The sequence below is a fragment of the Dama dama genome, chromosome 4 (assembly GCF_033118175.1).
Source record: "Dama dama isolate Ldn47 chromosome 4, ASM3311817v1, whole genome shotgun sequence".
In the NCBI taxonomy this organism is placed as follows: domain Eukaryota; kingdom Metazoa; phylum Chordata; class Mammalia; order Artiodactyla; family Cervidae; genus Dama; species Dama dama.
This window is the reverse complement of record NC_083684.1, coordinates 49,409,468-49,437,201: the sequence shown is the minus strand read 5'-3', so window position 1 is coordinate 49,437,201 and position 27,734 is coordinate 49,409,468. Positions and strand designations below refer to the sequence as shown.

General features: G+C 38.0%; 1 protein-coding gene across 4 annotated transcripts in view; it reads right to left on the bottom strand.

Moving 5' to 3' along the window:
• LSM14A (LSM14A mRNA processing body assembly factor) overlaps positions 1–27,734 on the bottom strand; it is a 52,624-nt gene that overhangs the window by 24,067 nt on the left and 823 nt on the right. For all 4 annotated transcript variants that reach the window (XM_061138970.1, XM_061138972.1, XM_061138973.1 and 1 more), the window contains exons 2-3: positions 3,712–3,875; positions 1,347–1,476 (exon numbers count right to left, since the gene is read on the bottom strand). In XM_061138970.1, the coding sequence (XP_060994953.1) occupies positions 1,347–1,476; positions 3,712–3,875 (294 nt within the window). The remainder of the gene's footprint in view (positions 1–1,346; positions 1,477–3,711; positions 3,876–27,734) is intronic.

Genomic DNA, 27,734 nt, shown 5'->3' with positions numbered 1-27,734 from the left:
ATTTTAATATCTTGTTTCAACCTCATTCACCCAATGATTTTAGCATCCACTGGTAATCCCTGCTAATTATTTCACTAGAGGTTAACAATGGTGATTTTCTATGTCCACCATTCCTTATACTTCCTAGCTAGCGTTATTTTACTTAGAAAAAGTTTCCTTCTTCTTCTTTTTAAAAGGGGCCTAGACTCCGTTTTGGAGAAGGCAATGGCACCCCACTCCAGTACTCTTGCCTGGAAAATCCCATGGACGGAGGAGCCTGGTAGGCTGTGGTACATGGGGTCGCTATACCTCCAATTCACATTCACTACCACAACACTGTTCTTTACCTTTCCTCATTCAATATGTGTATCTCCCTTCTCCAAGGTAAAAATATCGCCTATCAACATCAATGTATTATTCATACGCCTTGTCCTATTATACATACAAAAAATAGTTTCAAAATGAACAACACCAATACCACTAGCAATTAGAAACCCTAAGTCACGTTTTCTAAGAGTTGTATTTGTTCTTGTAAGAGTGTAAAATATGAGTGTAAAAGTTTACTTATTTTAACAAATTCTGTTAACATACTAATGAGTTTCAAGATAAACTTGAAAACTGGATTTGTGATTCAGTGAAATAAACTGATAAGTGATTATTTCAATGAAATCAATAAAGGTTTAAGGTAAAATGCACAGCTACAAAAACACAAAAAAGTTAATCTAATTATATCAAGTTGTACACGAGAGCCTTTGTCTTCTAGTTCCAAGTGGGACTGTTATTAGCCTAGCCTGTCTATATTTTCTTACAGTGTGTATGTTAGTTGCTCAGTTGTGTTCAACTCTATGCGACCCCAAGGACTGTAGCACACCAGGCTCTTCTGTCCATGAAATGCTCTAGGCAAGAATACTGGAGTGGGTAGCCATTCCCTTCTCCAGGGGATCCTCCCAATCCAGGGATTGAACCCGTGTCTTCTGCATTGCAGGCGGACACTTTTGTGTCTAAGCCACAAGGGAAGCCCACAGTGTTGTTTACTATTCCTTAACAACAGCATATCTCCATTTCCCTTTTGGAAAACTCATCCTATTGAAAAAAATGTTTATTTTAAAGGGCTATATCTTGTGTAAATTTAAAATAATATTCATAAAATTTGGTAATTGGCTATACCTAGATTTTTAAAAGTTACTATTCTAAGAGATGGCCTTTATAGAACCACTAATCATTAAGGACCAAAGTCTTCAAAAAAACAGGTTACAAAAGGAACATCAAACAATGTCTGAAAACTTGTGGAAGGTTTTATATAACTTTATGATAAAGACAGGAAAATTACGAAAAAGAAAGAAAGAAAGGAAAAAAGCACAACATACCAACACCAACAGCCCCAAACTGCTGCCCAACTAATGAACTTGGACTGAACTGACTGTACGTCGGCATCCTGCCAAAAGGTCCATAGGAGCCCACCGACTGGAATGAAGAAGTAGATGAACCTAGTGAAGACTGAAGAAAAGATTATGGGTTAATTTATCAGGCTCTAAACGATATGTACATAATGGAAATAAATTTGCATATTTACATTTTAAAGAAAACTATTAAATTATAATTACTAGACACAGAAGCAATTATAACAACTTGCAACATGCATTTAATGTTACAACAGTTGAATAATCTGACTGCAATATTTGATTATATTTGTCAATTATACTTAATGTGATTTATAAATACTTTTTTCTACAATGAACTCTTTAAGGTTTCATTTTAGAGCACATTTAGGAAAGAACCAAAGAAAAGTTACCTGAGTAAATAAACGAACTTTGTTTAAAGAAAAAATATGAGAAAAATAAAATTTGGTTATATCAACAGTACTAAGTTTCAATCTGGTGCTGACATACATAAGGTATCTCACTTTTGATTTTATTCTTTTCAATTGTTAGAGGTATACTATTACATTTATAGGAAAGAGATGCAGAAACAAACTATCACATACAAAATCATTTACTATTTACATATAGTTGTTGTTATGCTGGGGCTTCCCTGGTGGCTCAGACAGTATAAGAGCCGGCATACAACGCAGGAGACCCAGACTTGATCCCTGAGTCGGGAAGAGTGCCTGGAGAAAATCCCCCGTTGGGTGCAGGCAACTATTTCTACGAGAATGTCTTTTCTCCCTTCATTTAAGAAGTTTACATTTTCTCAGGGATCTTCAGTTGTGGCATGTGGGATGTTTAATTGCAGTATGTAGGATCTAGTTCTCTGACCAGGGATCAAACTCAAGCCCCTTGCACTGGGAGTGTGAAATCTCATCCACTGGATCACCATGGAAGTCCCAGCCATTTCTTAATAAAAAGCTTATCTTGTATTCAAAAAAAACAGTAAATAAATGTTAAAAGGTACTTTCTCTCCCCCCAATTTTAATTTTATACAGCACTTAATATTTTCTTTAGGAGTGTTCATTAGGTATTTACTTTTAAAAGCTGGAAGGTACATTCTATGCAAGATAATGCATATACATTCTGTGTATTTTTAACAATCAGTTTTGTGAAAAACTAAGATTTTTATCACTCGCAGCATAAAAGAGTAAGTTAGAAAAGCCAACAAGCACAATTTAGCGCACATTAACAAAGACTTCTGATAAGAAAAAAAGTTGGTAAGAAAACGGATTCAGGAGGAAAGTCACTTGGGGGCCACAAAGCTTTTAATCAGTTATGCCCACAACTGAAAATACTCTTATGTTAACCTGTCTCCTATGCTGCTGCTATAGTAGAAATTCACAGTTTCTATGTATTTCCAATTAACATATAAACGGGTACTATAATGTAAACATCCTCTTTAACTCATAATTTGCAATCTATTAGACATCACATGTTTCTGTTTTTATTAAAATACAAAAATTTTGAAATTTCTCTTAATGAGAAGCCTCAGGATCTTCTTTTTAATACTTTATTACAGAATCAATTATCAGTATATGTTAAAATCCTTTTATGTTTGTGCTATCTGACTATATAACACTCCATGTACACTATACAAACATATAATGTGATTCAGCATTTTTTCCATTAAACCTAGTAATCATACCTAAGAGCAGCCACCATCACCCTAGTTTGTAAAATGAACCAAATGTGAATAATAGAATATATAATAATAGAATATATGTGAATAATATAGTGGAATGGATCCTGGATTCTGGAGCCAGGATGCCTGGGTCTACTCAAATTATGGCTCTAATTCAATTTCCTCACTTATAAAAGAGAATAACTATAGTACCAAGCTCAGAGAGTGTTGTGAGGTTTGCCTTATTATATGTGCAGTGCTTTTAATAGTGCTTCTCATAAACTCAGAACTCAATAAACATTAGCTACTTTGTTACTGCAATCAGAAAATTCTTATGAAAAAAATTAATTCCTGGGTTTCTCTGGTGATCCAGTGGTTAAGATTCCGGGCTTCCACATGGGAACTAAGATTCTACATGCTGTGTGGCACAGCAAAAGAAAAAGAAAAAAAATTAATCCCTCAGCTATTTCTTACTCTATTTAGTTCCGATTTATCATCTAAAGAGAGAAACCTGGATGAGAACATCACCCAGTTATTCTGGGTATCTAGGTAACTAGAAAATGGTAATAAGCTACATGAATGTTCAATAGAGAAAATTTAAAAGACTAAAACAAGGAGGTAAAATCCAAGGCTAGTTATGTGTATGAAATTTATTTATACTCCAAGACAGATTTACAATGTTACCTGAACAATAGCTGGGTCCTGAGGCAAAGAACATTGTGGTTTTGGTGGCTCACAAACAGTAAGGTCTTTAATATCACTCCCACGGAATATTATGTATTCAAAGACTTCATCTCGAGGTGGTATTGGACGATCTGTTGGTCTGTCTTCTGTACCAAAGGACCGAACTGGTAAGAAAACAGAGGACATGAGACAGATGTCTACTCACTGTATTCAGGTAGCGCCTCTTAGAGTGCACTGTTCCCAGTGCTAAGGAGCAGTCCTTAAATGCCCTCCATGAGAAAGTATTCATTAATTTGTAGCTAAAGTAAAATTCTTTTAAAAGTGGAAAAGAAAGTGGGTTTTGCATAGATTTACATGTATTCGATTTAAAAGACTATCAGTGTTACGAAGATTATATTAGAAAGTATTGTGTTCTCTCTACACTGTTACTTACTTACATCTTTGGTGGTTGTGGTAAGAGGTGCTAAAAAAAGCCCTTTCATTGCTGATTTATTTTTAATGTCCCCATTCAGCAAAATAAAAAACTGGCAACTTGTATGATATTTCCTCTGTGTGTATGTGTGTGTGTGGGTGGGTATGGGGGTGGGTGTGGGTGTGTATGTGTGTGTAGTGAATCTTCACTGAGTGAAGATTTTCCCAATCTACAAAAATCCCAAAGTCTGGGAAATTGAGCTTTAGGTTTAAGATAAGACAATGAAAAGAATATCTTCCTTGGTTAGTAACACGTCCTCTAGAAACCAAGTAAAGCCTCTGTCAGCTACTCGGCTCCATGGGACAGCCTGAAATGCCCTAGTTACCTAAAATATCTACCTCGTAATTAAATCTGACTAACACTCAGGATGGCATTATTCAAAGTTGAACTGTGACCAGCTGTTTCAGGGTAAACTAGCTAAAAAAAAGATTCTGGAATCCACTGACTCAGATTTTCTGTGAAGAGGATACAGAAATCAATATCTATATTTTAAATCAATTCCTCAAGATTTCTTATCAATACTAAAGAAATTTCAGGTTCACTATCTTAGGAGACTTCTAAAAATGTTGACATCTCCACAGAAGCGCCAAATAAGAAAGTTTCCCATATCAGATACTATTCATTTAAAGAGTATCCTAGAGGAAGCAAACCCCTTAACATTGTGCAAAGTTTTATATTTTTCTACAGATCTTATCCATAGCTAGAATGAAGATAAATATTTCAGCTTACATGCCTTTTTTTAATCCTAAAAATTTTTTGTGGTACTTATGAGACCTTCAGGAAAAGATGATGGCATAGTTGTAGGTTTGCAGATTACTATTCTGCCCTATTACTAAAGAAAATTAAAAAGTTAAAATATCCCTAAACCAAGAAAATACCTCAAACCTGTACCATAAAACTTTACTAAAAAGTATCATGCAGATACTTTTAGAGTTAGTCCAATCTGGAAGGCCAACTCCAGAATCCATACATAGCATGCTGAGAAATTTTCCCAGGCATATTCCAACTTGATGGATGGGGACACAGATGTGATAAAGGAAAAGATGTAGAATGTCAGAGCTGAAGCTCCCCTCTCTCTCTGGTGGCCAAACAATATTGTATCAGGGCAGAAGTAATAGATATGGTTTTATGTTTTTGTCCTTTAACCAAAAAGAAAGCTAGGAAAATTACAGGTGGATCAATCTCACCCCTAACCTCAGCACCAGCACTATTACCACCACACAAAATTTTATAAAGTTCCAGACCTTCAAGGTAACAAATCAGCTCATCCTGAAGCTGTGGGCAGGTGGGGTGGGGTTAAAGGTCTACCATCTATAAAACCAGAGAGAAGATCTATTAGGCTATCCAAGGCATAACCATTCAAATTATATCCATATATCCAAAAGAAAGATGGAACAAGAAAATTTCAGAAAGAACTGCTTTATATTCTCAAGAAAAATAAAACTCACATACTGAAAACACATAGAGTTAAAGAAAAAAGAGGTAAGACAAATAGAGCTGCAGAATAAACATAACAAGAACAGTCTGAGAAAGACAACAGAACAAGACAAAATGCAACTAAAGATATAACAAATTTCCTGACATAAGGACCTAAATATGATCAGAAGGTTTCACTGTATTTCCAGGAAAAAAAAAGAACTTTAGTGCACTATAAGCCACACAGACTTACCCTTTCTACACCAAAATAAAGAACTCACAGAGACAAAAGCATTAAAAAATAAGAGATGGACAATAAAATCATTTAAGCGCATAAATGTATGTGACAATTTACCAAGGTGCTAGTGTGCATGCGTGTTCAGTCACTTAGTTGTGTCCAACACTTCACAACCGCATGCCTGCCAGGCTCCTCTGTCCATGTAATTTTACAATAAAAAATACTGGAGTGGTTGCCATTTCTTACTCCATTCGCCACCCAGGGATTGAACCCAGGACTCCTGCATTGGCAGGTGGATTCTTTACCACTGAAGGTGCTAGGATGGAATGTAAATTTAATAGTTCTGAAAAAGACTACAAAGTTACAAAGTGTTAGAAAAGTTAAGTGAAGTTGCTCAGTCCTGTCTGACTCTTTGTGACCCCATGGGCTGTAGCCTACCAGGCTTCTCAGTCCATGGGCTGTTAAGATGGTATGTATTTCACACCCTAGTCTCACAAAAATTGGGAGATGAAAATAAGAAGCAAAAGAAACATGAAAGGAAATTCCTAAGTGAATACTCTCAACTTTTACAGTAAGAAGTTACCTAATAAAAGTTTGGGGCAAGTTGATAAATTCACATACAATGGCTTAAAAATTTGTTATTTGAAGTCCTAAAGATAACCCACAATAGAGTTGAAAATTAAAAGCATACTTTCCAAAATGGGATATGAAGAAAATCTCTATCATACAGCAAGAGAGTCAATGCAAAAAATCATGGCAACAGACACCATGAAGAATGATTTGCACACACTAAGAGTTTGAGAAACAGGTTTTAATGATAGAGACTACCTGATCAGATTTTATGTCTTCAAGACAGTTCTTGTAGCATTATAAAGAATAAGTTAATTAGAACAGCAATCAGAAGGGTATATAACAGATATACCTGTATCTGTATATATATATCTGTAAGATAACAGAACAAATGAGAGGTAGTGAAGGCTGAAACCTGGATGCTAAGAGCAGAAAGAGAGAAAGCAGGACAAGAATAGAAAAAGTAGAAAATTACCGGTACTATTCTGCTACAAATAATTTTAATACATGAATTAGCTCATGTGCAACTGGCTCTTAAGGGAATTATGTCAGTACAGTCAGAAATCACATTGTTTCATCCCTAATTTATTTTAACCTGCTATTTTATTTATTGTATTTTAGGGAGCAGTGGCTAAACATAGAAAACCATGTAGGAATAGTGTATGATTCCCTCTCACCCCAAGTTTCCTCCTGGCTCAGTAACCAGTCCTTACTATGTCGTTTTTCCTGATCCTGATGCACTCTTTCCTTGCCTCCAAGCAGCAGACTCAGCTCTTCGTTATACTTTCTTCCACCATGCTACCTTGCTTTTTTTCCCTTTCAAGCTGGCAGACAACTCCACTGTTAGGTATACTTCACCAGCAATTTTGTTAATGTTATCTATTAATTCAATTCTTTTTCTTTTTGGTCACCTCAACCGGCTTGCAGCATCTTAGTTCTCTAACCAGTGATTGAACCCAGGCCTCAGCAGTGAAAGCACCAAGTCCTAACCACTGGACTACCAGAGAATTCCCGATTTTTCTTAATTGCATTGTTGTTGTTTAGTTGCTAAGTCGTATCTGACTCTTTTGCAACCCCATGGACTCTAGCCCACCAGATTCACTGTGGTAAGAATACACCACATGAGATCTACTCTCTTAACAAAATTCTAAATGTACATCACAGAATTGCTAATTTCAAACAAACAGCAGAGCTCTACAACTTTATCACCTTGCTTAATTGAAACTTTATGAACCACAACACTTTTTCCCCTACCCCTAGCAACCACCATTCTCAGTATTTTTTCTTCTGTGACTTGGAAGATAAAGTGAAAAAGGAAGCAGAGGGTCAGTTTGGAAGTTACGGGTCAAGTGATGGTGAAAAGGTACCTAAAAAGGTCAAAATAGAACATGACTTATTAAATGTAATTTCTTACTCAGAATCTACAACTCTGTCCACATTTTTTTTCCCCCAAAATAGACTGCTATATTATTTGTAACATCAAAAAGTTAGGTAAACATATAATAACATTAAACATGCTATGCATGAGGCAGATTATATAAATATTAATTTCAAAAGATTACAACTATTAAAAATAAATACATAGGTGTGAGGGGCATTATGCAAGATGGTGGAGTAAGAAGATCCAGGAATGGTCCCTCCACCCAAACAACTACTGGGCTGGCAAACAATCTGAACAAACCATTTTGGAATTATGGAGTCTAATCAGATGCCTATAGAATCCAAGTGAGAACCTAATGAAGAAAGAGGTCGGTAACTTTTGGTGAATTCTGGCATTTTCCAGAGGGGCTGGCTATTACCATTCATCATCTCCCATCTCTGTAAAAGGCAGCTATGGGGATAGTAGCCCATGTTTTTGGCTAGCTTGCTGGTGCCATGTGGGGAACAGGGATCTTGTCCTCCAAAAAATTAGGGTTGTATGCTATGATCTACCTAAAAATTCACTGAGAAGCCAGCCAGAGAGGTTGACCATTGTTTTAACCCTCAAGGGCAGGGCATAACTGACTTCCTTAGTAGTACTGGAGAAGGCATTTAAAAGATTTAGAATATCTTTTCTCCCCCTCAACAACAGCAAATGTATATTACTTTACATTGCACATAGAACATTCTTCACAACAGACCAAATTTTAGGCCAAATCAACTGTCAATAAATTGAAAAGGATTGAATTTTATGAAGTATCCTCTTTGACTAAAATGGAAATGAGGCTAGAAATTAGTAATAGAAATTAGAAAATCACAAGTATTTGGAAATTAAACAACTGACTCATAAAGAACCAATAAGACAAAAAAGATACCACTAGGGAAATTAAGGAAAAATTTGAATGGCTGATTCATGTTGAGGTTTGACAGAAAACAACAAAATTCTGTAAAGCAATTAACTGTTAACTAAAAAATAATTTTTTTTAAAAAAAGAAAGAAAAAACTTGAAGACAAATGGAAAAGAAAACACCACCTGCCAAAATTAAGGGATATAAAGAATGCCATATGCAAGAAAGTAATTTATAATTATAAATGCTATATTTAAAAAATCTCAAATCATCTATTAAGAAACTAGAGGAATTTGCCTGTGGTCCAGGGGCTAAGACTCTGTGCTCACAATGCAGGGGGCCCAGGTTTGATCCCTGGTCAGGGAACTAGAACCCACATGCCACAACTAAGAGTTTGCATGCCGCAACTAAAGATCGAAGAAACCGAGTGTTGCAACTAAAACCCAGTACACTCAAAGAAAGAAAGAAAAAGAAGAAGAAAGAAATCAGAAAAAGAGCAAACTAAGCCCAAATCCAGCAGAAAGAAGGAAGGAAATAATAATACTAAATTCAAGCAAAGATAAACAACATAGCAAACAGAGACACAGAATCATTAAAACCAAAAGTTGGTTCTTTGAAAAGATCAACAAAATAAGACAAAACTTTAGCTAGTCTAGACTAAGGAAAAAGATGAGGAAATATAACTAAAGTCAAATGAAAGCAAAAACATTACTACCAACCTTACACAGATTAAAAAACTTACAGGAGAATACTACAAACTATTGTGTGCCAACAAAATAGATAATCTAGACAAAAAAGAAAAATTTCCAGAAACATACAAATTACCAAAACTGACTCAAGAAGAAACAGAAAATCTTAATAGATCTTTAACAAGTCCAACAAGAGACTGGGCTAGTAGTCAAAACCCTCCAAAGAACCAGGACCAGGCTTCACTGTTGATACCAAGTTTCACTGGTGAATTTTACTAAACACTTTAAGAATTAACATCAATCTTATTCAAACTCCTCCAAAAAACAGAAGAAAAAGGAATATTTCCTAACACATTCTATGAGGCCAGCATTATCTTGATACCAAGGTCAGACAAAGTACCGTAAGAAAACTACATGAAAATCTCTTAGGAATACAGACACAAAATTCCTCAACAAAATACTGGCAGACTGAATCAAACAGTACATCAAAGGGACCATACTTCATGACAGTATAGTCCCTCTGACTAACTGTGCTGGCTAGGACTTCTAGTACATTGCTGTGTAACAGTGGTGGAAGTGGACAATCTTCTTCTGTTTCTGTTCCTAGGGGAATGTTTTCTGTCTTTCACCATTGAATATGATGCTGGCTATCATGGAGTAGACTTCTGAAAGTCCCTTGGACTGCAAGGACTTCAAACCTCTATTCATGCAATTCTCCAGCCAAGAATACTGGAGTGGGTAGCCATTCCCTTCTCCAGGGGACCTTCCCAACCCAGGGATTGAAGCTGGGTCTCCTGCACTGCAGGCAGATTTTTAACAATCTGAGTCACCAGAGAAGCCTATATAAATAGGTTTTCGTCTCTAGCTTCTGACCAGAGCTCCAAAACTTCTGTAATTTCCTAAAAGATAAATGTACTAAGGGCATCTTATGTTCTAAAGTTTGGTCTTTGACCTGGGTTTCTGACACAGAGCTCCTAAATCTCTTGGAATTTCCTGGGTGATATCAGAGCATCACCCAGGAACTATGGACGGAGGTTTGTAACACTGTACAAGAGGTGGTGACCAAAACCATCCCCAAGAAGAAGAAATGCAAAAAGGCAAAATGGTTCTCTGAAGAGGCCTTAAAATAGCTGAGAAAAGAGAAGCGAAAGGCAAAGGAGAAAAGTAAAGATACAACCATTTGAATGCAGATTTCCAAAGAACAGCAAGGAGAGATAAGAAAGCCTTCCTCAGCGATCAATGCCAAGAAATAGAGGAAAACACTAGAGATCTCTTCAAGAAAATAAGAGATAACAAGGCAACATTTAATGCAAAGATGGGGACAATAAAGGACAGAAATGGTATGGACCTATCAGAAACAGAAGACATTAAGTGGCAAGAATATACAGAGTGTGTTAGTTGCGGAGTCATGTCCAACTCTTTGTGACCGCATGGACTGTAGACCACCAGGCTCCTCGGTCCATGGAGTTCTCCAGGCAAGAATATTGGAGTGGGTTGCCACTTCCTTCTCCAGGGGACCTACCTGAACGAGGGGTTGAACCCAGCTCTCCTGCATTGCAGGCAGATTCTATACCATTTGAGCCACCAGAGAAGCCCCCAACGTATCTGGTATAATGGAAGACTATTTAGCCATAAAAAGGAATTAAGTTCTGAAATACACTACAATATGATGAATCTTAAAAACACACTAAGTGAAAGAAGTCCGTCACAAAATATCTCATATTATGATTCCATTTACCTGGCGTCAGGAAATCCACTGAAATATAAAGCAGATTAGTGGCCACTATGGGCTGGGGAAGGGGAAATGAGAAATTAAAGTAAGTGTCCTTCAAACTGTGGGCAGAACACAGAAGAACTACACAAAAAAGATCTTCATGACCCAGATAACCACGATGGAGTGATCACTCACCTAGAGCCAGACATCCTGGAATGCGAAGTCAAGCGGGCCTTAGGAAGCATCACTACGAACAAAGCTAGTGGGAGTGATGGAATTCCAGCTGAGCTACTTCAAATCCTAAAAGATGGTGCTGTGAAAGTGCTGCACTCAATATCCCCGCGAATTTGGAAAACTCAGCAGTGGCCACAGGACTGGAAAAGGTCAGTTTTCATTCCAATCCCAAAGAAGGGCAATGTCAAACAGTGCTCAAACTACAGTATAATTGCACTCATCTCACACGTTAGCAAAGTAATGCTCAAAATTCTCCAAGTCAGGCTTCAACAGTACATGAACCGTGAACTTTCAGATGTTCTAGCTGGATTTAGAAAAGGCAGAGGAGCAGAGATCAAATTGCCAACATCCGCTGAATCATAGAAAAAACAAGAGAATTCCAGAAAAATATCTATTTCTGCTTAATTGACTACGCCAAACCCTTGACTGTGTGGATCACCACAGACTGGAAAATTCTGAAAGAGATGCGAACACCAGACCACCTAACCTGCCTCCTGAGAAATCTGCATGCAGGTCAAGAAGCAACAGTTAAACTGGACATGAAACAATGGACTGGTTCCAAATTAGGAAAGGAGTATGTCAAGGCTGTATACTGTCACCTTGTTTATTTAACTTATATGCAGAGTACTTGATAAGAAGCTGGACTGGATGAAGCACAAGCTGGAATCAAGACTGCAGGGAAAAATATCAACAACCTCAGATATACAGATTACACCATCCTTACAGCAGAAAGTTAAGAGGAACTAAAGAAACTTAATGAAAGTGAAAGAGGAGAGTGAAAAAGCTGGCTTAAAACTCAATATTCAAAATACAAAGATCATGGAATCTGGTCCCATCACTTCATGGCAAATAGATGGGGAAACAGTGACAGGCTTTATTTTCTTGGGCTCCAAAATCACTGGAAACGGTGACTACAGACATGAAATTAAAAGATGCTTGCTCCTTGGAAGAAAAGCTATGATCAACCTAGTCAGCATATTAAAAAGCAGAGACATTACTTTGCCAACAAAGGTCCATCTAGTCAAAGCTATTATTTTTTCAGTAGTCATGTATGGATGTGAGAGTTGAACCATAAAGAAAGCTGAGCGTCAAAGAATTGATGCTTTTGAACTGTGGTGTTGGAGAAGACTCCTGAGAGTCCCTTGGACAACAAGGAGATCAAACCAATCAATCTTAAAGGAAATCGGCCCTGAATATTCATTGGAAGAACTGATGTTGAAGCTCCAATACTTTGGCCACCTGATGAGAAGAGCTGACTTATTTTCTGGAAATGACCCTGATGCTGGGGAAGACTGAAGGCAGGAGGAGAAGGGGACAACAGAGGATGAGATGGCTGGATGGCATCACTGACTCAACAGACTTGTGTTTGAGTAAACTCTGGGAGTTGGCGATGGACAGGGAGGCCTGGTGTGCTGCAGTCCACTGGGTCTCAAAGAGTCGGACACAACTGAACAACTGAACTGAACTGATGGTTACACAACACTGTGACTAGATTAAATCCTACATTTTATAATGGTTAATTTTATGTTACATGATTTTTACCTCAACACTCACACTGACTTCCCTGGCAGCCCTGCACTTCCACTGCAGGGGTGTAGGTTCCATTCCTGGTCTCCCAGGTTGAGGAACTAAGGTCCCACATGCCTTGAGGTGAGGCTAAAAACAAAAATGAAACACACACACACACCCCTACAAATATAGCAGTAAGAAAATACACAAAATGACAGTAATAGTTGGAATACAATGCTGAAACTAGGAGAAGTTGTCCTCTATCTTCTTAACTTCACGATGCTACATTGCTTTAGTAAGTATTCTAGTTTTTCTTATTTCCCAAAATAGAAAAGTTCACATTTTAGGCTAACGTTCCAAAGAGTGGGAAGTAGGGAAAGTATTTTTTTCCTGCATTAGTCTTAAAAGAATATAATAAATTCCCCACTTCTGGCTATAAATAGCGAAGACTTATTAATAGAAACGCATCCCATGATACTATTTTTTTTTAATAAAAAAAGAAATAGGGTCAAAGTTCTGGCAAAATCATTTATCTAAAATATCTCTACCTCTAGATCAAGGCAAATTCAAACATACACTAATGTCAAACTTGGTTCACAGTGTATTAATACCCACATGCATGCATACCCAGTCACTGAATCGTGTCCCTATGGACTGCAGCCTGCCAGGCTCCTCTGTCTACGGGATTTCCTAGGCAAGAATACTGGAATGGGATGCCATTTTCCTTTTCCAGGGGATCTTCCCGTCACAAGGATAGAACTCACTTCTCCTGCATTAGTAGGCGGGTTCTTTACCACTTAGCCACCAGGGGAAGACCCTTAATACCCACACATATAGTCAAAGTACACAACAAGAGGGAAGAGCTATAGTGACCAAATTCCCAATACAGTATCCCCATTATAAAATACCAAAGCTTTGTTAAGTTTAAATATGATAAATATATCCATAGTTGACCTGCCTCTTGAGAAACCTGTATACAGGTCAGGAAGCAACAGTTGTAACTGGACATGGAACAACAGATTGGTTCCAAATAGGAAAAGGGGTATGTCAAGACTGTATATTGTCATCCTGCTTATTTAACTTATATGCAGAGTACATCATGAGAAACGCTGGGCTGGAGGAAGCACAGCTGGAATCAAGATTGCTGGGAGAAATATCAATAACCTCAGATATTCAGAGGACACCACCCTTACGGCAGAAAGTGAAGAAGAACTAAAGAGCTTCTTGATGAAAGTGAAAGAAGAGAGTGAAAAAGTTGGCTTAAAGCTCAACATTCAGAAAACTAAGATCATGACATCCAGTCCCATCACTTCATGGCAAATAGATGGGGAAACAGTGGCTGACTTTATTTTTCTGGGCTCCAAAATCACTGCGGATGGTGATTGCAGCCATGAAATTAAAAGATGCTTACTCCTTGGAAGGAAAGTTATGACCCACCTAGACAGCATATTAAAAAGCAGAGACGTCTCTTTGCCAACAAAGGTCCATCTACTCAAGGCTATGGTTTTTCCAGTAGTCATGTATGGATGTGAGAGTTGGACTATAAGGAAAGCTGAGCACCAAAGAATTGATGCTTTTGAACTGTGGTGTTGGAGAAGACTCCTGAGAGTCCCTTGGACTGCAAGGAGATCCAACCAGTCTATCCTAAAGGAGATTAGTCCTGGGTGTTCACTGAAGTTCACTGGGACTGATGTTGAAGCTGAAACTCCAATACTTTGGCCACCTGATGCAGAGAGTTGACTCATTTGAAAAGACCCTGATACTGGGAAAGATTGAGGGCAGGAGGAGAAGGGGACAACAGAGGATGAGATGGTTGGATGGCATCACTGACACAATGGACACGGGTTTGGGTAGACTCCAGGAGTTGGTGATGGATCGGGGGCCTGGTGTGCTGTAGTTCATGGGGTCGCAAAGAGTCAGACATGACTGAACTGAAATGAAATGTAGTTGGCACCATCAAAATGATGTTAATATTTTCCAAAAGCCTCAACTTTTGGACACAAACTAAAAATTATAAGTTAGGCTCTGATACTGATTGATAAACAAGAAAAACAAGTCTCCTGGATACTAAACTGTGAGAGCAATAAACAAAAGGTTGATTATTCAAGAAATGTCCAAAAGTAAGTTGGGAAACTAAGTTCAAATGGAAATCCATAATAACATTTATGAAGTAGTCTTAAAATTAAAATTCCTCTCAAGTATCAATTGCAAGACCTGGTCCCATTCACTTATCCAAACACAAGTTCAAACCAAGCTCATTATTTCCATACACAGACCAAGTTTTCTGTCCTCCACCAAAGCTCCTCCCCACACGTGACCTATCCTAAATTTCAGCTTAGATACTACTTATATTCATCATAGTTCTGCAGAGAAACAGAACCAACAGAATGCACATATATAGACACGAGACTTAAGAAATTGGCTCATGTGAAAATCCAAAATGTGCAGAGTAGGCCAGCAGGCTGGAGACCTGGAGAAGAGTTGCAGTTTGAGTCCAAAGGTGGTTTGCTGGTAGAATTCTTTCCTTCTGGCTCAGAGGAGGTCAGTCTTTGTTCTATTAGGACCTTCAACCTGACTGGAGGAGGCCCACCCACATCCCACATCATGGGGAAGCAAATATGCTTTACTTAAAGTACAATAATTTAAATATTAATCTGGTTTAAAAAAAAAAAGCCTTCAGAAACATCCAGAATATCTGACCAAATATCTGGGCACTGTGGCCTGGCCACAGGTGGGTTTCCCTCATGGCTCAGAGGGTAAAGAATCCGTCCACAATGCAGGAGACCTGGTTAGATCCCTGGGTTGGGAAGATGCCCTGGAGGAGGGCATGGCAACCCACTCCAGTATTCTTGCTTGGAGAACCCCCATGGACAGAGGAGCCCAGCAGGGTACAGTCCATGGGGTCGCAAAGAGTCGGACACGACTGTGCAACTAAGCACAGAGTGGCCCAGGCAAAGTGACATGACACCAGCTACCACACAACCCCCCAGCAATACTCCCAGGTGCTGCTGACATATTCTTCCTTTAAAAATCATACAGCCTTCTACCTCTGTATATAGTGACCTCTTTTAAAACCGAAAGATCTTCAGGACGAAGATTTGTATCCCTGCAATTAACACAAGTAGCTAACACAGTGCCCTGAATAGTGCTGACATTTGAATATTTCTTGAATAAATTTCACAGTGGAAAAAGCTATTAAGTAAGCTATTTCCCAAATTACTGAGCACTGTTTGATACCAAAGGAACTGAATTACACTACACAATAAACCTACTTAGAATAAAATGGGAAAATGACTATTTACAGCAAAAAGAAATAACAGCTGGACATCAATAGGATGGGAAAACAGAAAGCACAGCACATGGATTAAAAAAAAAAATCCAGCATATAAGCATCAAATGGGGGTTGGGGGGAAGTGCTGAAAAGCTACATTTGGGGGCTTCCCTGGTGGTCCAGTGGTTATGAATCTGCCTTACAATGCAAGGGACACCGGTTCAATCCCTGATCCGGGAATATCCCACATGCCATGGAGCAACTAAGCCCATGGGCCCAGAGTTCACGCTCCACAAGAGAGTAGCCTCTGCTCATTGCAACTAGATAAAGTCTGTGTGTAACAACAAAGACCCATCACAGCTAAAAAATAGTAAATCTAAAAACAAACAAACAAAAAGCTCCACTTGGTATTTTTATTTTCCTTACATTTATCTTTAAGTACAGTTCTTAGTGCATATCCAGTATGCTATACAAACTCTTGCTGAAACTATTTGATACACTACATATTTGGAATAAGCTTAAGTTATATAAGGGTTTAACACAAGGTTTAATTAAATATTAAAAGATCTTCACTTATTAAACTATCTCTTCTACAACACAGTACGCACAGACCCTGAGAGCAGGATAGTGGTAAGTAGGCTCCGGATTTTTTTTTATTTGGGTGAGGAGATTTAAAATATAAGATCCCACAGGGCTGCTCTCTGAATCACGTCACAGCTTGTAGCTGCAAGCCTCCACTTTTTGCACACCTTGTACTCTCTGCTTTGGTCCATTCTTCACCCTTATCCACACTACTTTCTGTTAGGGACTAATACTGCACTAAATAAAATCATCTGTCTCCGGTCTCTGTAATCCCTTCTTGTACGTACTTCAGACCTGTCCTCCCCAACAGACTTGACTATTGACCTCTCTGCAGTATTCTCAATCTCTTCAGCACTGTCACATGCCAGTCACTGGTGACTCTAAGATAACAGAGTTCATGATCCAGATAACTTTCCTCTCACCTTTTCAAACATATTCTTAAAACCAACTCCTTATCACTTAATTCTAAAAGTGAAAGTAAACTCCTCTTTGACTAAAAAGACTCCAAATGATCTCATCCTTTTCATTAATACATTTCATATCTTCACTCATTTTCTCCCCTCTTCCTCAGTTTTGGGGGAAGAAAGACTTCTACATTTCTTTCAGCCCAATGCCACCTTCCATGATTATAGATTTGAGACCTTGCAACTTCACTTGCTTCCTCCCAGTGGATTATTAATATGTGCAGATTTACTCAAGACATATCTTTCTTTGTTCAACCATTAGCACTTCAGACTGAGTACAAGGAAATAATGACTAGACTAAGAATTCAGAAAGAGTGCCATGGAGAGAGAATACTAAAACCAAAAGGCACTTTGATAATTCAGATGGTGATGCAAAACAACAGCAGTGGTAATGCAAAACACAAAAATTAGGACTTTTTTGAAATGGCAAACAGGAGAGATGCTGAAACAGTTCTATAAAGCAAAAGTATGCATCACCAGCTCGATGGACATGGGTTTGGGTGAACTCTGGGAGTTGGTGGTGGACAGGGAGGCCTGGTGTGCTGCAGTTCATGGGGTTGCAAAGAGTCGGGCCTGACTGAGTGACTGAACTGAATTATTAATACTTATTATTACATATTAACTTACTTATTATTAATACTATTACTAATCTGAGAGAATAAAATATCCTCAATACCATCTTCATTTATCATAGTGTCCTTTCCTATAAAATGTCAAGTTCAACCACACATTTTCTGACGAAGGAGACTTTTCAGAAATAATAATCCTTCATGTTATCAACAGTTAATTTGTTAAGTACAAAGGACACAAGGGGGGAAAGATGCTGAAAAATAGTCTATAGCGAAAAATAAGAAAAGTTTGCTAAGCACAAAAAGAAAACAGAAGATAAACTGCAAACATAGAAGATGCAATATACGGTTTCTGACTAGGGTAATTGGGGAAGGCTTTGAAGGGGTGAGGCTACTCAAGTAGCATCTAGAAGGATAAAGCTGATTCCCTCTTGCTCCTTTCCTAATTTTGGTGGCTAGGAATCATTATAGGTACCGTCATTCAATACTGTCAGCTCAAATTGTCCCTCACTCACAATTTTTGCACAATGCTGTCAGCATAAAGATCCTACAGCTGGACTCTGACAAATCACTTTATTGGCTAAAAACTTTCCAGTGCTCCTTACAACCCACCTGATAGCTCAGTTGGTAAAGAATCCGCCTGCAATGCAGGAGACATGGGTTTGATCCCTGGGTTGGGAAGATCCCGTGGAGGAGGGAACAGCTACCGACTCCAGTATTCTGATCTGGAGAATTCCATGGACTGTATAGTCCATGGGGCTGCAAAGAGTTAGACACGCCTGAGCAACTTTCACTTTTACTTTACAACCAACCAAGAAAAACTCAGACTTGTTAGCGTGTTATTCAAATGACAAACTGAATAAACTAAGATAAATGGAGCAGGGGAAGAAAAATAAAAGGGGAGGGAGGGCTTGAGTGTTATTTGACACATTTTCATTGGGACTTGAGCCTTCCAGAGCTTTGGTTCTCTTTCCTTTGTGACTTTGTTCTCAATCTGTTGCTTTGTCCAGTTCTTCAATAGCCATCTAAGCAGTAAGGGAAGAACATTCCAGTCAATGGCCCAAATCTGAAGGAACTTGGCTGACCTGAAGACCTAAATGATAACTAGCGTGGTCCAACCTTTAAGCAAATTGCATAGTGTTGTGGCTGGTCAGGACAAGAGTCTGGGACTTTGCGTGTTCACTTTCCTGACAGACTGCAAAACTCCCCGTGACCTAGGATTGGACACTTCTTCCTAGACATCCTCTTCCTGTGGCTAACTGTGACTATCTGTCAGGCCCTACCTTAGCTGCTGAGTCCTCAAGAACCTTGTCTCTGTGGCTCTTTGATTTCCTAGCACATAGCACAGGGTCTAACATGTAGTCATAAAAGGTGCTCGGCAATTCTCCTGATTGGATGTAGTAAGCTCCAGGCATGTGCAAGCTTCCCTTATGCCCCCTGTGCTCCATGCTGTCTTTGGCGTGGTAGGTACCTCTGCTCCTAAATGTGCTGAGGTTTCTCCAGAATCTCGTTTACCCTCACCAGAGTACCAGGATCAGAGAGAAGTAGCTATCCAGATGTGGGAAATGCCAAAGGGGCTTTGGAAAACTGACCACTGTTGAAACAAATTTCAAGTTAATCTTCCAGTTCTAACCTCTATCTTCACCCCATTACTATAGTCCTTGTTTTCATTGCATATGATGCTGCCAATTCCTAAGACTTTTAGTTTGGGTGCAAATCAGGTTTACTTCTTGGCTTTACCCACTGCCTCCTTAGTCTGCAGCTAAATTCTGCTAAGAAGATATTTAAACTCAAAAGACAAAAACTTTTTTTTCACCCTTCAAAATTTTGTTGCTGCTGTCCCCTCTCCAAATCTACTTTGTCTTTTATGGGTTTAACGTGTTTTAAAAAATGCCTTCTCATGTAGTTTTAGTTAAGACGTATAAACAGGAAGAAAAAGGAAAAGCATGTCCAATTTGCAGTCTAAATTTAGCCTCAACCCTCTAAGCTGCTTTGCTGGGTATTCTTCCTTATGGTTGGTTTTGTATTTTAATCTCCAGAAGATATAACCAACAGACAGAGATATAAAAATATTTTAAAAAGCAAATTAATTAAAAATAACTTCATCCAATAGTAGTTAAAAAATAAAACAAAAAACACAGGAGTGAAAGAGAAACTAATCTGAGAGTTAGACAGAGCAAATTTACTAGGTTAAAGAAAGTTGAGTCTTCAGATTTGCAAGGCCCACTGAAACCACTCAGGAAAAACACACTCCAGTGTGGCAACATTTCTAAACTCTAAGAACATCCAGAGAGAAAAATGAGAATCAAATTGGCATCAGCAACACCAGAATGTTAGACTACAATAATCCAATAATTTAAAATGTCCATATGAAAAAACAATCTGAATTCATAATAATAGCCAATCAAGCAATCAAGAAAAACACAGGTTCACTAAGAAAATTCGCCACCCATACATCCCCCCCTTTTTTTAATGACAAAGATGCACTTATGCAAAACTGAGGGGAAAAGAACCAACTAAGAAGTCAACGTGGTAAACAAGAAACAGGAACCCCTGCATGTCTCTGAATAGACTGGATAGAGATAATGCAAAGTAGTAAAGTAGCAGAGGTGGTTAAGAAGTAAAATTCTGCATATATCCTGGAATTAGTTGACAAGATCAGAAACATGTACTGTGAGAGAAATTTAAGGATGACGCAAAGATTTTTTTTATCTTAACCAACTAAAAGAATAAGCTGTCATTCAATTAGAAGGAAAGGACTAGATGAAAAAATAGGTTTGGGACATACTGAATGGGAGGTGCCTAGTAGACATCCTTCCAGGTGGAAATATTAAGGAAGCCAGTGGATACACAAATCGGGAGTCTGCAGGAGGGGTGCAGGATGGAGATAATAATCCACAGACAGCATCTGAAGTCATGAAATTCAGAACGAAATCAAGAGAAGAGTGCACATGATAAAACAAGGAAATAATCTGTAAACAACACAAAAGAAAAAAGAGGAAGAGAATAAGAGAGTGAAGATGTGAACTAAGCCCTGGCACCCTCCAACAATGGGAGGATTAGGAGTTGAAGAATCACAAAGGAGACAGTGAGGTCTAAGAGAAAACTAGGATGACACCAAGTGAATAAATGGTTAGAAGCAAGAGAGATCGATTGTGCAGTATACTGCTGATCAGTCAAGTAGACTGAGGCTAAGAACCAGCCACTGAATTTGGCAACATGGAAATCTTTGGCAACCTTGATACAGACAACTTCTTCAAGGAGTTTTGGTGTAAATGGAAGGAGAGAGATGGGGCAGTAGATAGAAAAGAGTAACTGCATTAAGAATAGCACTGTTTTTGTTGTTGCTGCTGCTGTTGTTTTTAAGATGGGTGAAATAATGGCATATCTGTGAGTAGACTGAAGGGTCTGGTAGAGAAGGAGAAACTGAATATGCAGGAGAGGCTGTTGGAGCAATGTCCTTGAATCATCAAGAGGGGATGAAACCTACTGCACAAATGCATGGGTGGCCTTAGGAGAGAACAGTTTATCTAAACAGAGAAAAGGAGAGGTTTGGGACAGATGCAGGTTACTGGGTACATGTGGGATGAGTTGAGCAAAACTCTCTTCTGTTTACTATTCTCTCCTCAAATAAATAAGAAGCAAGGTTCACAGGCTGAAAGTGAAGATGGGGGAAGAGATGATAGAAGTCTGAGGAAAACAAGGAATGGAATGGTCATGTACAAAACCGGAATGAATGGACCAAGAACATATAATATATACAATATATGGGAAGTAATCACGACTTCTGGGCTTAGTGAACATAAATGTACAGTGAAACTGGCCAGCATGTCTGTGCTGATATCATCAGGGCTGTGAAGTTTGTACAAGAAAGTGTGGGGGCTGAGGGGGGAGAGGGTTGACAGTATAAGCTCTGTTCTGACTGTAACAACTCCTCATGGAATTAAAACAGGTGGTAAAGCTATAAGGAGAGTGTAGGTCAATGAAAGGTAGTAAGTTCAACAGACTGTAGGCTACAGCAGATCTGAATGACTGATGAAGATGGGTTACCTAGACAAAGATGGAGACAGTGGTTGGAAATAACAATGAGAAAGCTACTCTATTAAGCACTGTAACAAACTAGTTCACTTCTGGTATTATCTCATTTAATTCTGAGAATGCACATCATTATCCTTACTTAAAATATAAAGTTAAAGCTGAGATTAAATTACTTGTCCAAGGTCACTACTAAGTTTTCCAACTGGCCTTTTAGGTCACATTTGCTTCCAAAAACAAACACTCCACAACACTAGAATAAATCTTTGTGAGTAAAATACTTCACAGCCTAACTCACACTTGATCCATTAAAAATTTTACTTCACTGATATCCACTTTTTAAAATGGCTAACTGAAGTACTACTTTAAAGTATCACAGAGAAAATAAAATGTAAATTGCTCCTATAGAGAGCACTTTCTATCATGGAGTAATAAATTCAAGTTAAACCATCTACAGTTACTGCTATTACTACTTTGGCACTGAGTTAAATACAAAACTCTTGCTATGTCACACGGGTAAGATCTCTTTACTCTATTTCTTTTCTTCTACTATTATTTTCTTCAGGCTTTATGTTGTTTTCTTTACTTCCAATTCAGTCATGTCTTGGGACATCACTGATGGTCCAGTGGCTTCCCTGAGTGCCCAATGCAGGGAGGCTGGGTTTGACCCCTGGTTAGGGTACTAGATCCCACATGCCACAACTAAAAACCCTGCAGACTGCAAAGAAGACTGAAGATCCTAGTGCAGCCAAATAAAAAAAATAAATATTTTTAAAAAAAGAAAGAAACAAAAAGAAAGCCATGGCTTTTCTTATTCTACTGGAAAATGTACAGTTAGTTTCTGGCACCTGACCTGAGACTCTCAGAATTACCAAGAATTTCTGTGGACTATGCAACAACAACAAACTGTTTCCAAGGCTCCAGGTTCTGGCAATCTCACTAAATAGGGCAACCAAAAGAAACTGCAGCATTAAATTTCACTAGATCTTTGCTGTTCCTAAGTAGTGATTTTGTGAATTGCTAGATTCAGATCCCCAAATCAGAGAGAAGGCAAGAAATCAATAAAGCACTTGACAGGCATTTCATCCAGCACAAGCTCTCCCACTCTCTCTGGAGTTTATGACTATGTGGATAATTAACAATCAAGAGGTGAGTAAGCTATGCCAATGGGAAATATAAACCATTACCAACTTACCCACTTTTATATTCCTCCACCAATCACTTCATTCTCTAAGAACAAACTGTTTGTTTTAAAAGCAGCTGGCTTATAAAATCATTCTTCCTCACAAAGTCTCTTTTCCTAATTCAATGGCAACATGATTTTCATTTTAAGGGTTTATTAACCAGGTACAGTTAGCTAAAGGCATGTTAGATACGAATTTTACTCACGTTAGTCTATTTAGTCTATTTTGGCCACCTGATGCGAAGAACTGACTCATTGGAAAAGACCCTGACACTGGGAAAGATTGAAGGCAGGAGAAGGGGACAACAGAGGATGAGATGGGTTGGATGGCATCACCAACTCAATGGACATTAGTTTGAGCAAGCTCCAGGAGATGGTGATGGATAGGGAACTGGCATGCTGCAGTCCATAGGGTCGCAGAGTCACGACTGAGTGACTGAACTGAACTGAGTCTATTTTACTTAAATACTTTAAAAATCCACATATATAATGCTTATAAAGGTATGTGAGTTTCCTCCAATTTTGAGATTTCCACAATGAGAAACCTTCAAAAGCTGTAAGTATCCTTTCATTTATTCAAATATTTACCAAGGGTCTGCTCTGAGCCTGGCACTATTCCAGCTGCTGAGGACAGAGCAATGAATGAGACAAAACCCATGCCTTTACAAAGCTTCCGTTCTGTGGGGAATCTCTTGGTACACAGGATCTATTATGTGTTTGGGTGTCATATTCACAAATACAAGTGCACATACAATCGGAAGCATCCTACAAACTACTGATGCACATGATCACTTGCAGTTCCCTCAAACAATCTGAACTGATTCTTCCTTTAAATTTTAAATGAAAATTATAATTGAGCTTGAGCCATAAGGTGAAAAACTCTGTCTCCCCAATAATGTCATTTATATCATGCATGTCTTAAGATTTTATCCTGGACTTCTCTGGTGGTACAGCGGATAAGAATCTGCCTGGTTTGGGAAGATTCCACATGTCACAGAGCAATCAAGCCCATATGCCACAATTACTGAGCGTGTGCTCTGGAGCCTGTGAGCTGCAACTACTGAAGCCCATGCACCTCGAGCTTGTGCCCTGCAACAAGAGAAGCCACTGCAATGAGAAGCCCATGTAGTACAGTTCGCAGTACCTGGAGAAAGCCCGTGCACAGAAAGACCCAGCACAGCCAAAAGAAAAAAGATTTTATTCTCTTATATTTCCATTCTCCAAAATTTCTTACTGTTGGTGGAGGGAACATACTTTATGTATTTTAATTTTAAAGAGATACAACTGAAAACATGGAATTTGGAGATATCCCCAAGAGACTTCTATAAGATTAATAAACTAAAATGCTAAATAACTTTCATTTATTCATTCATTTAATAAATATCTGTTCATCCCAGGGGCTCAGACTCTATGTGGGGTTGGAAGGTGGAGACAATAAACACATGCAAATAAACAAAGATGATTACGTGTAGGTCATGATCAGTACTAGAAGAAAAAAAAACTCAGACCTCTGATAAAGACCTCAAAAAAAACACAACAATCCAGATTATCTATTAAAATATTTATACTGACATTAAATTCTTCCTTACTTGCCCTTAAAACTTCCTGATATTGATTTAGAAAATTCCAATGTATCAAAGTTCATCAAACTTATCTCAATTTCACTTTCACAGAACTAAAACTAGTCTGTGAAATCTCTAGCAGAAATAAAAGATAACACCTATTTGGCAGTACCTCTGGCACTGGGCTTTTGATTACATACAGTGGTACCATACAATTTATTATCCAAACTGCAAGAATTTCAAGAGAGAAAAAGGATGTTTTAACAATTTAGCCAAAATAACAGGCACAAACAAGGACTTTCCACCAGGGCAAAACAGGCCATATGGTCATCATAATTATATACTACATCAAAGAGAGCTAGCCCAAAATATCAAGAGTATTTTATAGCTTCAGATGGATTTAAATTGTAAGTAATATCCAAGTAAAGAACCTAAATTATAATCTGGACCATATAAGCCAAGTGACTTCCTTACCAAATTTAAAGATTTAAATACCTCACAACATACACAAAATCAATTACAGGGGCATTATAGGCTTAAATGTGAAAAGGCAAAGTAGAAAAGTTTTGAAAAGATAATCAAAGTCAGTCCCTGACCCTGGGGTAGGGAAAAGTGCCTTAAAAAAAAAAAAAGGACAAGAAACACTAGTCACAATGGAAAAGAGTGGTAACATATTTACAATAAAAGGAATAACTTCTATTCACCAAAAGAAACCATTAAATGGGAAAAGATACTTGCAACAGATACATCCAGTAAAGGATTCATATTCTGAATACTGAACTCAAGAAAAAAAACAACATGCATCTCAACAGGAAAACGGGCAAAAGATTTCAAAGGCACTTCATGAAAGATGAAATCCAAATGACCAAGATATGAAAAGGTGTTTACCTCACTAGTAATCAGGAAGATTAAAACCAGGTACAAATACATACCCACCAGCTGGATAGAACTAAAATACCTGATACTAACTAAAATACCTGATTGGATAGAACTAAAATACCTGATAAAAGTGGTAGTTACAAGTATTACTGTTGGTGAGAGATGTGGAACTATAACTCTCATATACTTTACTAATAACTGAAATAAAAATTAGTAAACAATTAATTTGGAAAAGTTCTTCATCATCTAACAAAGACATACTCCCCACAATCCTGCAATTCAAAGTACACAGCATAAAGAAAATTACATAAACATGTATCAGTAAACTCAAACACAAAGGTATTGTTCATAATTGCTAAAAACTAAACAATTTGAATAGCTTCAGAATATCCAAAGTAACAGGAGAAACAGATAAACAAGTTATATGCATGATGGAATACTGTTACAATAAAAGCCAAAATAAATATATGCAACATGATTACATTTATATAAAGTTTAAACAGGGACAAACTCTTATCATTCAGAGATGTAACTTAAGTGATAAAACAATCAATATCAGAATAACATTTCTATCTAGCTTAAGAAGGCAGCAGTTGTTGATGGGAAGATGCAGGGGTGGGAGGCTTGTGGGATGTTGGCAAAGCCTGTCTTTCCCTGGGTGGCAGTTACAAGGACCTTTGTTTAAAAATATTTCATTTTTATCCATGTATCTTTACAACATGTGTGGTTATATTTCACACTGAGGGGGGGGGGGGAAAAAACCTCTCTCTAAAGGGGAAAAGGATTAACGTCCTAAATAGAATTCTAAGAATGTTAAAGAAATAACTCAATTCATAGTTTAAAAAGAGTTAGCAAGGATCTCTAAATGCAAATACATACTGTATTCTAAACACACTGTATTCTAAAATCCATGAATAAACTTTTCGTTTCATCCGTTAGACTGTCACTCTTCATTCAAATTTTGAAAAAGGTGGAATTTCGGTTATCAAATTACTTAACAAATCACGTAAATTCTAAAATCTTAACACCAAACTTCCCACTTCTAATTCTGAAATCTGAAATAAGTACCTGGTTGTTTACTGGACAGTTACAAAGCAGTTTTAGATTAGAAACTGCTAAGCAGAATAATATCCACATTTGGTAACTCCAATTTTTGCAAACACAATTCCCAAACCTTTGTTATACATTCAACAACTCAAATTTCTTTGGAAAAAAAGAATATATTACGTACATGGGATTACATATCAAAGCCATAATAAGAACAGATATAAATGAAATCAATGATTAAAAAAAACTTTTCATTGCTATATAGATGCTTTTAGGTTCTTGCATAAAAGAAAGTATTTACAGGTTGTTTTTTTTTTAAAAAGACAAATGAATACATTAGAAATCTTAAAAATGCATAGGTTCTTTTCTTTGTAAGGGTTAGAGTAAGGTACCACAGCCAACTCACTGATAAGTCACTAACCTGGCAAGAAACCTTAAAAGCGAGATTGGGCCAAACAATGCTTTAAAAAAAAAAACAAAAAAAACTATTAAACCACTTTAATGAGAAATACTGTTTTCAGCTTGTATGTGGCTCTCATCAAAAACTTCAGAGGGCCCTTTTCACGATTCCACAAAACCATAAAAATTAAAACTATACAGCTAAATACGCACGCGGGGCGAGGGGGGACAGGTGGGAGAGGAGAGGAAAGAAAATTTAGAGAAAATAATTTTAAGACTCCCTACCTAGATAGAAAATTTGTCCCAACAAGAGTGTTTTAAAAAAGGATGTACCAGGGAATCCAAAAAGTATCTTTAAATATTTGCGTGATACCGCGAAATGACTCTCCTATCGGTCAAAGACTAATCTTGTTCTTAAAAACAGATTTAGAAAATTTTCTTCCTATCGCCGGACTTTTCTCCTTACCATGCTATTCTTTCTATAACTCTCCCAGATGTGCTGCGAAAATGACCTTAGTTATCTTGCTTCCCTCTCCTACATGTTCCCAAAACTTGTGAGGTTTTTTTCAAGATCAGGAGCTAAAGTTTATTTTCCTCCTGGTTTCCTGGTGGAACAAAAACCCAGACTTGTGAACGGAAACAAAACCCCCAAGACTGGGCGATGATACGTACTTTGGGGTGGACACCTTCCTCTCCGACACCAGAGAGCCTCCACGGGGGTCGGTCAGCTCCCACTGACCACTTAGATCTACCCTGGGAACAAGGGACCCGGAAAAAGCTGGCACCCTTCTTCCCATCGGATTTCCAAAAACAAGGCCGAAAGGAGAGCAGCGAACATTTGAAAAGACATGGTTGCACAACAGGTTTGGAGAAGGATTCCGGTTTAACAGGTAAATACCACACAGGAAACAAGTGGGATGTGA